The following is a 15,876-nucleotide window of genomic DNA, read 5'->3' as shown; positions in this document are numbered from 1 at the left end:
CCCCCAATCCTCCCTCCACAAAAGAAATTTGTTCTTCCACCCTTCCTCTGCACATACACACACACATCTGCACACCTGCAGGCACACAAACCATTGCCCGGGGCTTATGATGATCCTGTTCTGGAAGCCCAGACAGCATCTGGGCAATCCGCCCGTCCCCCCATCTGCCACAGTCATTTCTCAGAGCTCGGGCCCCCACTTTGCAGCTATGCAAATGAAGTGACAGGCAGCAGGGCCTGAGTCAGGAAGGAGTCACTGGATAAACATAGAATATCATTCTCCAGGCTCCTTGTTGCACCCAGCTCCGCCTCAGAGAGCCGATGCCCGGCAGCCTTTGCAATGGAACTCAAGGAATGAACACTCTGGGTCCCCAATCAGTGGGCTCCAGGGAAGACTTCTTTGGCAAAAAAAGATCCTGGTGCTTCCTGGGCAGCCAAGTTTGTCCACGCCCACCATATCACTCTCTGCCTCAATCTTAGCTGCAAAGTTGAATCACCTGAACAGTTTTTTGCTCCAGCAGTCTCCTTTACAGGTGTGATTGTTGTTGTTGTTGTTAAGTGCCGTCGAGTCGGTTCCAATTGACCCATAGTGACCCTGTACAGGGTTTCCGAGGGTGTAAATCTTTACGGGAGTAGAAAGCCTCATCTTTCTCCCACGGAGCGGCTGGTAGTTTCGAACCGCTGACCTTAAGGTTCACAGCCCGATTCGTAACCACTACGCTACCAGAGGTCCTTACAGGAGTGATTAGTAACCCTCAAGTTCATTTCATAAGCACTCACAGGACCTCAGAGCTAGAAGGATCATCTGAGATCATCTGGAAGTTTTCAATGCTTATTAAATCCATGGAATCACTTGTTAAAACAAGTCTCAATAGTAACAAAAGATGTATGGAGAATTTACTATGTGCCAGGCACTATTTTAAATTCTTAATCGATATTCACATTACCCAGACAACAACCTTTGAAATAGGCACTACAATTAGGATGCCCATTTTACAGATAAGGAAACTGAGGCACGCTGCAGTAACCAGCTCAAGTTCATATAACTAGTTAATGATGGAGCCACACGTCAGAACCAAGAGAGTTTGTCTTCAGAGACAGCCCTTAACCCTTACACTGTTCTGCATCTTATGAAAGCCCAGTGGACAAGGGGTGTCCAGCACCCCTCAGGCAGAGCACTATCTGGGAGCCTCTGGTTGAGACTGGTCCATCTTTTTACAGATACAAAAACTGAGGCACCAAGAAAGAAGGTGACAAGACCTAAGGCACTTAGGGCAGTAAAGCAGGAGGTGACTTACTTTTCATTGTCGTAGTACAGCTTCCCAATGGCCCAGGCCACAATGATGGGGAAAGGTACTCCTGGGGAAGAGATGTTCTGTCACAGTGCAGCCAAGGGCAGAGCCCAACGGGCCTCCTTCAAGTCCTTCCCAAGTAGGAACAAAGGACTATGGGACACACCCTACCTAAGCCATGGTCTCACAGCCCCCAGCCAGCTGATCTGGGTCAGGGTGAGGTGTGGGCAGCTGAAGGATCCCCGCTCACCCCAGCCAATGCAGATGAACATCCACTTGTGCAGCTTGTTGGTGGAATAGGTGAGCACGATGGCCGTGTGCAGGTAGCAGCCCTCACCGAGCATCCAGAAGAAGTTGGTCACGTGGAAGTAGTTGTAGGCAGCAGTAACCAACCTGCACCAGACCTGCCACCCGAACCCCACCAGAGAAGAAGATAAGCCAAGATGGGGGCAAGAGGCAGAGGCAGCACCCAACTTGGGACCAGGGGCCTTCTCTCAGCTGGATGGGGGGCCCTCCGAGACCCTGCTCCTGCCCTATAGACCACAAGCCCTGTTCCCAGCCCCCTGAGGCCCTTCCTCTGACTCTGTCTCCCCTCACCAGGACGCACCACATTGCTCTGGTGGACTTCAGGGCTCATGGTGAGCTGGACCACAAACCAGGTGGCATTTCGTAGGATGAAGGCCGAGATGAGGTTCCAGTGGATGATGTTTCTTAGGCACCGGATGCTCCTGAGAGGTGGGTGCATAATGGAAGCAGGGGGGGTGGGGAGAGAGGATAAGGAACATGTACAGATGGGGAAACTGAGGTTGAGAGCAGGGCTGACTAACCAAGTTGGGCAGGGAGGTGGCAGCAGAGAGGCCATTCTTATCCGCAGACTTCCCACAGATCATGGCCTTCTCACCCTCTGGGCCCCCCTCACTCTCATAGGGTGCCCCTCCTCTTCCTGTAGTTCCAGGATTCGGGTCAGAGCCCACCAAGGCTCGGCTAGTCTCTGAAGGTATAGGGACCAGGACCGCGTGATCAGTCAGAATCATGGCTGCTATGTGCTCCAGGCCGACTGTCCTTATAACATCCATGCAAAGTGGGCATTATTCCCTGGCTGTGGGGGAGAAAGCTGGGCTCAGAGAGGTTGGGTAACCTGCCCAAGGATGCCCAGCTGGGACATATGGTTCTCAGGTGACACTACACCGATTTCTCCCCTGCAGTGATGACTTGCACTTGGTGAGGGGAACTTCTAGCCATGTTGGTCTTCCACAGCCATCCATCCCTGGGTGGACCCTCCATTGCAGCCTGAGGGACCAGCCCAGGGGGTCTCTGGCAGGAGCCTCTGTCCCAGTTTCTGCCCACCATGCCCATTCTGGGCACAGACCTACCTGGCACAGCCATCTGCACCCCTGGAGTAATGCTGGGGCCCCAGGCAAGTCCAAAACCCATCCTTGGACTCCACCTCCCAGTTACCCCAAATGGGTGTCATTGGCCTGGTGTGGATGGCACAAAGCAAGCCTGGGCTGTGTACCCTACCTGTCCCCACCCCATCAGTTCCTGGGGAGGGGGCAGAGTGCCCTACTCTAGGCTCCCTTCTGGGAGCCCCTTCTCCACTCCACCCCTGGCCTTCTCACCTGAGCCGCAGAAAGAGGACAAAGGCCACCAGCAGGGCCCCCAGGGAGATGCAGTGACCCAGGTAGTTGATGATGACAGCAGCTTGATAGTGCACTTTGCTCTTCTTCTGAAGCAGGAGAGAGGGACAGAGGTCCTGTGAGGTTCCCTGTGCTCTTAGGACAGACCCCCATCAGTGGCCAAGACATAGCAGACAACCCTAACAATTTCTTCCCCCATTCCAGAGTTCCTCCCCATGCCAAAGATTGCCTCAGAGCGGCTGCCCAGTGTAAGGTTGTGGCTTTGAATTGGCCGGCTCTATTCGTTTCTCCATCTAAGTGGCGACTGAGTTGAGTCTCTGCATCGCGCAGACTTCCTGCTCTGCACACATGCCTGTGTGTGCACAGCTCACAGATGTGCTCCCATGCTCACATCTGCACACATTTCCAGTCCACCCAGTGGTCCTGTTGAGTGCAGAGACAGGCCGAGCACTCAGTGGGGCTCAAAGAGTTGGGGGGTGCCAAGTGGGGGAAGTCACTGGCTTTGAAAAGGGGATCCCTGATAAGACATCCTTCCTTTTCCTGGGTTTGAAACTGATGCATTCTGGTTTGACCTGCAGCTGAGAACTTGCTTTTCCATCCTAGATATTTGTTGTTGTTAACTGAAGTCGAGTTGGTTCTAACTCATAGCAACCCTATCTATATAGGGTCTCTGAGAAGCGACTGGAAGGTTTGAACCAATGGCCTTGCTGTTCAAACTGACCTTGTGGCCGAGTGCTTATTCCACAGTGTCACACCAGGACTCTACTTTGGATATGATGGTGGTGGTGATTATGTGCCGTGGAGTCGGTTCTGACTCATAACGACCCTGTACAGGGTTTCCGAGGCTGTAAATCTTTATGGGAGCAGAAGGCCTCCTCATCTTTCTCCCACGGAACAGCTGGTAGTTTCGAACTGCTGACCTTGAGGTTAGCAGCCCAATTCGTAACCACTATACTACCAGAGCTCCTTCACTTGGGATACACTGGGTCAGAATTTACATTTTAACAAAATCTCCAGGGATCTGTAAGACTCGCCTGGGGAATCTTATTAAACTGTTGATTCAGACTGATTATATCTGGGTGGAGAGGCAAATTCTCAGCAGGGGGTCAAACCAGAATGCCCTGGTTCGAAGTCCGGACCTTTTCCCGGGTTCTGTGGTGAGGCCAGGCAATGATGATGTAAAAAATCAGGGAAAGTCTAAGTTAAGAAAAGGATGAACTTTTAAAAGCCTTGTTTCCTGGCTTCCCACGAGCCTTCCTATTGGAGATACAGAATCCAAGGAAGTCAGAGCTAAATCCTAAGGGATTAAGTCCATTTCTACCCGTTACGAATCGGGCTGCGAACCTTAATGTCAGCGGTTCGAAACTACCAGCCGCTCTGCGGGAGAAAGATGAGGCTTTCTACTCCTGTAAAGATTTACACCCTCGGAAACCCTGTACAGGGTCGCTATGGGTTGGAACCGACTCGATGGCACTTAACAACAACAACTACCCGTTTTCCAGATGAGAAAACTGAGGTCCCAGTCAGGCCAATAATTTCCCTGAATTCATTCACTGGTGAACCTCAGAAACTGGACACCCAACAGGCATCCCAGAATGGACCCAACCCTCCCTCACCCTCTATTCCAAAAGGGGGTCCCCACTAAAGAACCTCCTAGGTCCCGAAGGCCCAGGAAACTCTGTTCTGGGGACTGGTTTTCCTGGCAAAGGCATTTAGAAACATGGCAGGAAATTATATTAACAACTCAGGCCTCAGAAGCCTTGGACCCCAAACCCTTTGCCATCGTGTCGATTAACTCCCAACTACCCTACAGGACAAAGCACAACTGCTCCATAGGGTTTCCAAGGCTGTAAATCTTCTGGTAGCGTAGTGATTACGAATTGGGCTGCGAACCGCAAGGTCAGCAGTTCAAAACTACCAGTGGTTCCGCGGGAGAAAGATGAGGCGTTCTGCTCCCGTAAAGATTTACAGCCTTGGAAACCCTGTACAGGGTTGCTATGAGTCAGAACCGACTCCACGGCACAAAGCTACCACCAAATCTTCACAGAAGCAGAATCTCACATCCTATGATGTGGCTGGTGGGTCTGAATTGTTGACCTTTTGGTTAGCAGTGGTTGCATCACCAGGGTTGGGCCCCATGGAGGTGTCAATGAAAGGGGAGAGAGAGACACTGGGAGGGAAAGAGAGGGGCTGAGAGAGGAGGGGGAGCCAGGAGAGGGATCCGTTGTCTCCATCCGGCGGGAAGCAGATGCCAGAAGATGCCCACATCATGGCCTGTGTGGAGCTGGCTCTCAATTTCCTTTGATTAAAATTTCCACAAGCCCACGCTGAGAAGGCCCTGGGTAGTAACAACATCTGTGGAGTCCAGGATGGCACGATGCCCCGCTTCCTCACAAGGCCCAGGTCCACCCCGATCAGCAGTGCGGGGGCCCTTCACTGCCATCTGCTGGCCGCCTCTGCATGGCCCATGCCAATGGACTCAGAGTAGGAAGGGGTCGTTTATGGCGCACCTACTGTATGCTGGGCCCTGGGCCAGGTGCTTTACAAACATTATTACTTTTCATTCTCACACTGCCCCCTGAGACTCTCCTTTCTGTTTGTCCAGCTGAAGGGGCTGAATAACCCATCCCAGACACCTGGTCCGCCTAGCTGGGCTACTGACTGTTTAGTCCCTCCTTCCCTTGTGCATTTCTTGAGGGACAAGCTGAATTCGAAAGGCTTTCTGGGCAGGCTGACTGCAGTGGAGGGGGGCTGAGTGTGGGGGGCTGAGGCAGGGAGTTGGGGCTAGTACAGCATGGAGCTGAGGGGGTCAGCACACAAGCTAGGCTCCCCAATTCAGAGCCTGTCTCCTGGTGGTGACAGCAGTGTGCAGATCCTACTAGACTTGGGACCTCCAGGGCACCCTGGCCAGTCCCGTTTCACAAGCAATAATTTCTGCGACTCCACAATCTGTAACAGCCTAGGGCACTGGCGCTTAATTAGGGCTCAGTCCTCCCAAGAGCCAGAGAGGCCGCTGCTCAATTAATTGGATACTTTCTCGCAGTTTCAGGAGGGGACAAGGGAGTCTGGAGGGTGGGGTGGGGTCTGGTGAGGCTGGAGACTGACAGAGGGAATGGATTTGAACTAATTACATTAATTGATTACCCAGAGTGCTAGGCAAATGTGCTTGCAGGGATTACTGAGAAAAGGGTGGCCAAGGCAGGGTGGGGTGTGGGGTGGGGATCAGGAGCATTACCTGTGGTCTCCTCATCAATGCTCCGTTACCCACCAGGTGTACACGACAACCTGCCCTGCCCTTGCAGGTGAAGCAGAGGCAGAGGCAGAGAGATAGGGCTGCGGTGAGAAGTGGACGGAGCATCCTCCACAGGCCAAGACGCATACAAAGCCATTCTCCCATCCAGTGTGATGTGGCCCACCAACCACTGCCATCGAATTGATTGTGGCTCTTGGTGACCCTATAGGACTGAGAATTGTTCCCTAGGTTTTCCCAGACTGTAAATCTTCATGGAAGCAGACAGCCTCATCTTTCTCCCACAGAAAGGCTGCTGGGTTTGAACTTCTGACCTTTTCACCTGACCTACAGAGCTAACAGGGCTCCTTTAAACAACAGCAGGAGAGGTTAGTAGGAGTCATGAAGAAACTCCCCTGCCAACCCAAGGATGAGGATCAAATCCAGGGAGGGAGGCTGGGAACCACAGTGGCGTCTCCAGTGTTTTGGATGTCCATGACGGAGCAGGGCAGGGTTGACTTTCCTGGCTAGGAGCTGGCCTCCAGGGCCTCAGGCTGGGAGGGCTCAGCACCCAATGAGAAAATGATGGTAGCTTGGAGGGGCTAAGGTAGCTGGTCTACTTCACTTCCTCCACAGCAACTGACCTACCCTTTGAGCACAAGTGATTTCCCTCCCTCCCAACTCCTCTATTACGTGCCAGGTAAGGGACTCCCCACCCAATTGAGTGGCCTTCTTGCCACCCCTACCCAAGTCCATCTCCTGTGGCCTAACTGTGGTTGTTAGCATGCAACTTCCACTTCTTCCCCTCATTCAAGGGGATACATCTTGTCCCCAAGCTAAGACCGGCCAGGCTGCCTCACTGTGTGGGCACTCAGGAACTTACTGGGGGCTAATTTTAGAGTCCTGGTGTGGCGCTGTGGGCTAATGCGCTGGACTGCAAAGTCAGTTTGAACTACAAGGTGGGCAGTTCAAGCTCACCACTTGCCCCTTGGAAACCCTATATGGGGTCACTATGGTCTGGAACCGTATCATCAGCATTTAACAACAGTTTTGTTCAGACCAGGTCCTCGGGGAGCTGAGTCAACCCATGCCAGCCTAGGGTGGGCCACACAGTCTGACCTGGGTGATGTGAGACGCCAGGAAACCTCTCACCTGCATCCTGAGTAAGGCTTTCACTCTGCCAGAAGCAGCTCCCATAAGCCCAGAGCTTCCGGCTAAGCACTGCGCTGTGTCTGTGTAGCTTCCAGAAGGGCCTACAGACCCCCAGTAGCTCAGTGGCATACAGCCAGGAAGCCTGGGCCAGGGGCTAACCAAAGGGCTCAGAGCCAGAGGAGATAGGGGGCGTTGTTCTTCCTCCATTACTCTTGCTTTCCAGGGTCCCTGGCAAAGAGCAGACCCTACTTCCAGGCTCTGACTCACTCTTCCCATGTGACCTTGTACCAGTCACTTCCTCTTTCCAGGCCTCAGTCTCCCCAGCTGTAAAATCAATGAGAGTTTCTCATGTCTGCCTTATCAGAAGACTCCCGTGGGGCACTAAAAATAGATTCCTGGCCCTCAGTGATTTTGATTCACTGTGTCTTAGGTGCAGCTCTGGAACCTGCATTTGAACATGTTCTGGGTGATTCTTATTACCAGGCAGGTCTGGGAACTCAAGATGAGATGGAGGGTCTCCAAGATTCCTTTCAACTCAGATCCTTTAGGTGCTGGGATTCTTGGGACTACCCAGAAGCCTGGGGTCCTCAGACAATCTGGGGGGCATCCTCCCTTCTGCTCTTTGTCTCTGCTTACCCTTTCTTTCAGCTTCATGGCTCCCACCTTTCTCAGCACCCACTGAAGGGTGGGTGGGGTAGAGGAGAAACGTCACAGGGATAAGGGGGTAGATAGATTTATTCACAAAAATGTTATCCTTAAGAGATTATTCTTTGAGCATTATTTGTAGTCATCAAACACTGGGAGTCAAGAAAGATTGGTTAAATAAATTGTGGAACATATGTACAATGTGATGTTATGCAACAAAGCTGCGCTTTATGCACTGAGATGGAACAATCTACAAGATGGATGGTTATAGGCAAAACATAGCACCAAACAATGTAGATAATATGCAACATTGGAGTAAACACAAAAAAAGAACATATACTCATCATAACTTATATTTGCAGAGAATATATCTGGAAAGACACCTTAGGAAACTGGCAAACAGTGACCTTTGAGGAGGGAAGCCAATGGCTGGGGGCTGGGGTGAGAAAGAAACTTTTTACTGTATTCCCATTTGTATCTTTTGATCTTTATACATTATGTACATCATTTTGACTTAAAACCATTTAGATGTTTAAAAAGACCTCCAAGAGTTTTTTTCAAAAAGCATCGTACAACCCCCATCCCTGATTTGAATACAGCCCCCTGCTCGGACTTTGATGTAGTCCTCCGGAGAGTTGGGGTGGAAAATGGACAAGAGTCCAGTGATAGTGGCCACTCAGTGCGCACAGGCGAGAGGGAGAAGGGGAGGGGAAAGGGCCCAGCTCACCCTGTGTGGGTTGTGAGCCACCCTGCAATCTGGCAGCCTCGCTGGCTCAGGCTCACCTCCTCATTGAGAATCTCCTGGCACTCAGAGTAGTTCACACGGGCGGCCCAGCTGCCATTGGTCAGGCATTCCCGGTAGCCGTTGTCTGGACAAAGAAGAGAGAGGCTGAGTGATGATCCACAAGTTCCTCTCTTGAATAGTAACTTGGGTGTCTGTCCCCTCCACCTTGGGCCAGCAGAGGGGCCTGTTTGCTGGTGGCTCTGGTGTGAAGCTTGGGAGAAGGGCTTCCCTACTGCCCCCATCTTCTTGCCTTTTTTTGCCCACTGGCCCCCATCAGCACCGGCCTGTGGGGCCCTGGCTCTCCCCTCCTGTGAACAGGCCGATGGACAGTCATGGCCAGCTCACTAGGCTGTGCCGTGCAGGTCTTTACGTAGAGGCAGATGATGTGGTGGGCATTCTGAGACACCTCCCACGTGTGGTCTCGAAAATGAATGGTGAGTTCTCATGAGTCACTTCTCACATGGCCAGGCCTGGTACGGAGGGAGGGTACGTGGTGACAGCTTATGTGGCAAATTTAAGTGACAGGGTTTCACATGGTGGGACTAGTGTGGTGATTTCATGTGGGCAGACCTTGCGCAGGGCTCCTGTGACAGGGGCAGGCCTTGGGGAAGGTCCCCAGGGGGATTTCCCCAGAGCAGGCCTGGGGAGGGAGGGTCCGTGGTAGGAATGAAAAATGGCAGGTGACAGGAATGTGCTGGAAGTGTCCCATGGGGTGATGGTGTGTCTTTCCTGGGACCTGCCGTCCAACCTGGCACGTGGCCCAGGTGGGAGCAGGGAAGTATCCAGGAGCCCTGAAGCAGAGCTGTACCTTCCTTTCTTCCTCCCTGGTGTGGGTAGCAGGACCCCAGAATCCAGTAAGGAAGGACCTGGGGGATTTAAAACTCAATAGGGAAGGTATTGGGAGTTTTAAACTAAGTCTTTCCCCCAGTAATGGCTGAGGCCCCCACCCCACCCTGCCCCACGGCCCTCCTGGGCATCCGAGGGACTGCACAGGGCTCCCTGAGTCATTTCCATGGAAGCCTTCCCATGCTTTGGGACTTGAGTGGCTCCTGCTGACCCCCACCCTCCCCATGAGGTTGTAGGAGGGTTGGAGACCCTCTGGAGTCCTGGTCCCCAGCCCAGAGTCATGCTGGAACAGGGAGTCAAGAGCTGGGACCCCTGACTGTCTCGGTGGTGATGGATGAATGACCTCAGCCCACCGCCCTAGGTCCCCTCGTCAGTTATTAAAGGAGGGGCACACTTCCTGGCCCCTGCGTCTGTGCAGTGTGGAGTTATCTCTTAAGCCATCACTAGAACAAGGAGAAGGAGTGCCCCCTTCCCTCCCCAGGGTGCCCTGCCTGACCTCCAGGGCAGGAAAGCTGGCATAGCCCCAGCGCTAACTGCTCTGACCCCTTTGCTGAGAAGCAGCTCCAGGTGAAGCATGGCAGTGGGGGAATGAGCCTAAATGGATTTGTCCAGCTCTGTCCAGCTTCCCAGTTGTGGTCCTGAGTCTTGCTTGGGCAGTGCTGAGCCCTCGACTCGGATTCTCTCCTAATTGCTAAGTGAAGACTAAGCTACCAGAGGGCTGCGAACTGCGGCTTAGTTTAAGGGTGGGAGTGGGGGTGCGGAGGCAGAATTGGGGAACCCAGTGTCTATACCATGAGCAGATGTGACCGGGACAAGAGGCTACTCCAAAAAGTCCTGCAAGAAAGGGGCTCCGGCAGCGATTGACTGGGGAGGCTAGACACAGTGGGTGGGAGTGGGGTCTTGTCTTAAGAATAGCAGCACAGAGTAGTGGTTAAGAGCTTGGTCCTTAGACCTAGACAGCTTGGGTTCAAATCCTGGCACCACCCCTTACTAGCTGTGTGACTTTGGGCAAGTCACCCAACCTCTCTGCTTGCTTTTCTATAAAATAAACCTAACGCCATTGAGTTGATGCCAACTCATGGGGACCCCATGTGTTACAGAGCAGAATTCCTCCATAGGGTTTTCCTGGCTGTGGTTTATGGAGAGAGTCTTGGTGGTGCAGTGGTTAAAGCACTCAGCTGCTAACCAAAAGGTTGGTGGTTTGAACCCACCAGGCACTCTGTGGGAAAGAGATGTGACAGGCTTGCTTTTGTAGAGATGATAGCCGTGGAGACCCTCTGCGGGCAGTTCTACTTTGTTCTATAGGGTTACCATGAGTTGAAATCAACTTAATGATCCTGGGTTTAATTTTTAAAGAAGCAGATCGCCAGGTTTTCCTTCCACTGCACTGCTGCTGGGTTCAAAACACCAACCTGTGGGCTACTAGCCAATAACAAACCACTTGTATCATCCTTTCTGTAAGATAGGAAGCATCTTCATAATAGCCCCTACCTCAGTGGGTTGAGTGAGTATTTTTAATTAAAGTGTGCAAAGCACTTAGAACTGTACTTGGCATTGGTGTGAGCTACTATTATTACCATTGTCTTGTTGTTGTGAAGTGCCGTTGAGTCGGTTCCGACCCATAGTGATCCTGTATAGGGTTTCCGAGGAGTGGCTGGTGAACTTGAACCTCTGATCTTGCAGTTCAAACAGCTTTACAGTCTGGTGCATTAACCCATAGCGCCACACCAGGACTCCATACAACTATGGCAGCAGGGTTCCTGAATCTTCTGTAAGGTTATATAAACACTGTTCTAAGACATAGTAAGGTTATATATGTTACATAACAGTGTTTATATGACCTTGAAACACTGTTCTAAGACCATGTCTTAGACTGTTTATATAACCTTACAGAAGATTCAGGAGCCCTGATGGCATAGTTGTTAAGACTAACTGAAAGGTCAGTAGTTCAAATCCACCAGCCGCTCCACTGGAGAAAAATGTGGCAGTCTGCTTCTGTAAAGATGACAGCCTCAGAAACCCTACAGAACAATTGTACTTTGTCCCATGGGGTCCCTATGAGTTCTGAATCCACTCGATGGCACTGAGTTGTTTTGTTATATAAGATTCGAAACATGTCAGTTGTCCCTATCAAAGGGGGTACAGATGGAGATTATGAAAGGAGCTTCTTTGCTCTAGGCACCCCACTTACAGGGCAGGGAGCCTGGGATGCCTCCTATCCCATGCTGGGACCATCCAGAGGAAACAGGTTTTGATGGAGCGGGAGGAGAGAGTGGTTGCCAGGGAGGATGCATGCGACCTCCTTGTCTTTAATTGCTGAGCTGAGCAGTCTTCCTAAAGAATCACGGGAAAAGGGTTATTTTTGGAGATGCTTCCCATCGGATGCAGCAGGAGGGAGGGAATGAAGGAGAGGCCTCAAAGTCCTGGCAATAGCTCATCAGTAAATGAATGAATTAGTACCTAATTATCAGGTACAACTCTGGACTCCCACTTGCTCCTGATTATGGGGCACCCTGCTCAGCCTGCTGGGTGGAGGGGGCACCTAGGAAGGGGATGTCCACTAACCCTGTCTAAAATACTGACTCAGACAATGGGACCTGCATCTCTAGCTCCTCTCTGGAAACAATGGAGGGGAGGGGGGCAGGGAGCACATCCCTAAACCTCCCATCTGTCTTACAGGGGGGAAACTGAGGCCCACAGAGGATCAGTGCTGAGGGTTCCTTAAGCGGGTTCAGTTGGAGCTGGAGCTTGAACCCGGGACTCCTAGCTTCCATTTAAGGCAGGGTTGGCAAACAAAAACATGAGCCAAGGACTGTATCTTGAAGAACTTATTTGGAGCATCCCAAGTAACTTTGGAATAAGAAGGAAAGGAACTTGTGAGGAGTGGACAGGGTTGGTTGCAAAGGTAGGTGACCCCTCATCTCAGAGAGCCTGGTGGGTCCCACTCAGTGTGTGGACCAGGAGGTAATGGGGAGCCACATGAGGACTGGCTCTATGTAAGCAGGGTGTGTTAGGATCAGCTCCATGTAAGCAGAGTGCGTTAGCATCAGCTCCATGTAAGCAGGGTGTGTTAGCATCAGCTCCATGTAAGCAGGGTGTGTTAGCATCAGCTCCAAGACTAGAGTGAGAGAAGGAGGGAACCAGGAGTGGGGCACTGAGGACAGAGGACAGGAAGGGTCGGGCGTGAGAACTACTTTATCAGCGGAGTTGGTGGGACCTGGGCCCCTTCTCAGCCCACAGCGCAGGGAGTGGGGGTGGGGGAGGGTAGGAGGGTACCGATTCCTGTCATTCAGACCCTGTCATCATGGCTCTGTGACCTCGGACAGGTTATAGCTGCTTGTGCCTCAATTTCTCAACTGTAAAATGAGCCCAACTGCGTGGAAACTAGCCTAACTGTGCTCCCACAAACTCTGCTCTGAGAACTATTTGATGCTGTTAGCCCCTCCTCTTCTCCCTTCCTTCCTCTGCTTGCTCCCCCTGCCCGCAACCCCCGCCCCCCCGCCCCCAGTCTCTCTCCTTTTCCCTGGGCCCCTCCTGTGGCTGGGATGTCGGTTACAGACCCATACAGCTGTAGGATGACATTCTCCAGCCTTCGGTCCAGGGACAGGTCACAGCCACATCCTGGTCGGATGCTCTCACACTATCACCTCTAGCCCCCAGTCCTGGTCCCCATAGTCTAGCTGGTAAAGAAGAGATGGGCAGGAGAAGGAATCTCGGGGCTGGGGGTTGGAATAAGTCTTGAAGCCATATCATCTAATCCTGGGGGCCATCAAGTGAGGAGCTGGAGAATCATGGTGGAAAACAGATGTACCTGAGGTAAATCAGTGGGTCTCATAGGACCTAGTGTCTGTGCTCACTGGGGGTGCATCTCAGAGCTCTGCGCTCAGGTGACCCCAGAACTCGAGGGTTTACACATGGGGCCCCGGCCCCAGGGATCTCAGTCCCAACCCTCTCTGGCCTGCAGCTGTTGCTCCCTCCATAAGCAGGACTGAGTCATTGACAAGGGACAGCAAATTAACGCTGAGGGCAGCAGGAGGTGCAGGAGGGACCTGCAAAGCCCAGAGGTGTGGGGCCCCAGGGGAACGAGATGTTCACTTGGGGATCAAGTAGCAGAACAACCAGGCCAATCTTCTCCCATCAGCCCTATTCCCCATCTCACCCCACCCCTCCTCAATGGGCCTGCGAGGCAAGGCCAAGTCCCTGCCTATGAATCTAACACTCTAAGTCTCTCACTATTTTGCTGGTGGGCCCAGGCAGGTCCCCTAACCTCTCTGAGCCCAGGGCTCTCCTCTCCATGCCAATGACCCCTGCCCACATCACGGGGCTGTATGTCCAGTTCAAGCGGACCAACATTTCTCAACTGCAAAGGAATGTGCCAGACAGACCTGAATGCTAACTCCAGCTTCACTACCTCCCTGTTGGGTGACCCGGACCAAGTTCCCTTTCCACGCCGAGCTTCAGAGGCTTGGTTACGTAACGGTCAATAGTGTCTTCCAGGGGAACTGTGAGAATTAGCAGGGTGAGCAGAGTGACCAGCCGAGCACAGGGCTGGCTTGGATAAATAACGGCTGTCCCCTTGAAGGGGTCTCTTCATCATGTCTATTTCCATCCTGTCCCACCTCCCAGCAGGTAGTTGGCCCACCCCTTTCCTTACTTGTGGTGTTGTAACGGACACCGTAGAAATAGGCAGGGCAGGGTCGAACCACCAGCTGCCCTGCGGGGCTCCGGGGCCAGCAGGTACCAATGAGGTCCACGGATGCATTGCAGTGCAGTCCTGGGGACAGAGACAACTGGTAAGACTGGAAGACAGAGGACATCCCAGTGACCTGCCCATCTCTTACTCACCAACTGGGGACAGGACAGGAGCAGAAATGAGCTCGTCCTATACAGGGGACACCAAAGAGGCACCAGAGGAAGGAATCTGGATTCATTGTTATCACACTGGGGAGCCAGTGTGGGTTTCAGAGCAGAGGAGGAACAGAGAAGACTTGAGATGATGTTAAAAGCTAAGGCTGGCATGTAGAAGAAGGGCAGACAAAGTTCAAGCTCTCTGCTCTAAAGCCTGAGCACACATCTCTGAGCCTCTCTCTTGGTTTGATGACAGACTGGAGCTCTGAGACGTCACAGGAACTGCTGGAGCAGGCCTGGCCCACCCCGTCCCTGTCCCAGCCCCAGCACACATCTCTGGAACCAAACAAGCTGGCTTGATGAGCACATATAGTGAGCACCTACTGTTGTCTTCCGGTCTGTGCTGAGAAGGGAACCATGGTAGAAAAGTGAGACAGGCATCACCTGGGGGAGGGGAGAGGACACTGAGCTAGAGGGTCTGCAGCCCTGGCTTCAGTGTGGGTTCTGTGAATAATTTGCTGTGACCTTAGGTAAGTCACGTCCCCTCTCTAGGCCTGTTTCTTTAGAAAATGATGTGAATGGATGTTTTATCTTAGTTCACAGGAGACCTCAAGGCAGTCCTAAAGACCCTGGAATTAAATGAAAAATTGGGTGTATTTAATGAGGAGCTGGGTCCATGGCTTTTGGTTTTCATTAGATTCTCAAAGGGGTCTCTGACTCAAAAACAAAACAAAACAAAACAAAACAACCAAAAGCCAGCTGCCGTTGAACTGACTCACGGGGACCTCGTGTCTTAGAACTGTGTTCCATAGAGTTTTTAATGGTTGATTTTTTTCTAAAGTAGATTGTCAGGATTTTCTTCCAAGACGCCTCTGGGTAGATTTGAACCTTCAATCTTTCAGTTAGCAGCTGAGCATGTTAATCCTTGGTACCATCCAGGGACTTCTTAGGGCTCAAAGAGGATGTAAATAGCTAAACTAGATACCAGAAAGAAAAACAGTGGTGATCAAGTCGATTCCATTTCACCGTGAACCTATTGTTGCTGTTAGGTGCTGTAGAGTCTATTCTGACTCATAGACACCCTATGCACAACACAAAGAAACATTGCCTCGTCCTGCCCCCTTCTCACAATTTTTCCTACGCTTGAGCCCATTGCTGCTGCCACTGTGCCAGTCTATCTCCTTGGGGGTCTTCCTCTTTTCACTGACCCTCCACTTTACCAAGCATGATGGCCTTCTCCAGGGACTGGTCCCTCCCGATAATGTGTCTGAAATATGAGGGACAAAGTCTTGCCATTCTGACTTCTAAAGAGCATCTTGACTGTACTTCTTGCAACACAGATTAAAACCATATAATTATTAGATTCAAAAAGGTCAAAACCAGTCCATTTCAGCTCACAAATATTTAGGATATTGATCTTTATGCATTCCATTTCTTTCTTTTT

The 15,876-nt window shown here is 51.8% G+C and overlaps 1 protein-coding gene across 4 annotated transcripts in view; it reads right to left on the bottom strand.

Annotated features, from left to right (window-relative positions):
- CRHR1 (corticotropin releasing hormone receptor 1) overlaps nt 1-15,876 on the bottom strand; it is a 46,394-nt gene that overhangs the window by 2,508 nt on the left and 28,010 nt on the right. For 2 of the 4 annotated variants that reach the window (XM_006833534.1, XM_006833535.1), the window contains exons 3-8: nt 14,239-14,358; nt 8,738-8,823; nt 2,911-3,017; nt 1,899-2,019; nt 1,542-1,695; nt 1,298-1,358 (exon numbers count right to left, since the gene is read on the bottom strand). In XM_006833534.1, the coding sequence (XP_006833597.1) occupies nt 1,298-1,358; nt 1,542-1,695; nt 1,899-2,019; nt 2,911-3,017; nt 8,738-8,823; nt 14,239-14,358 (649 nt within the window). Of the gene's footprint in view, nt 1-1,297; nt 1,359-1,541; nt 1,696-1,898; nt 2,020-2,910; nt 3,018-8,737; nt 8,824-14,238; nt 14,359-15,876 lie in introns of those variants that run through there. The other 2 variants (XM_006833536.1, XM_006833537.1) reach the window with 2 other exon arrangements.

The sequence above is a fragment of the Chrysochloris asiatica genome, unplaced genomic scaffold, assembly GCF_000296735.1.
Source record: "Chrysochloris asiatica unplaced genomic scaffold, ChrAsi1.0 scaffold00007, whole genome shotgun sequence".
In the NCBI taxonomy this organism is placed as follows: domain Eukaryota; kingdom Metazoa; phylum Chordata; class Mammalia; order Afrosoricida; family Chrysochloridae; genus Chrysochloris; species Chrysochloris asiatica.
This window is presented reverse-complemented; position numbering and strand designations above follow the sequence as displayed.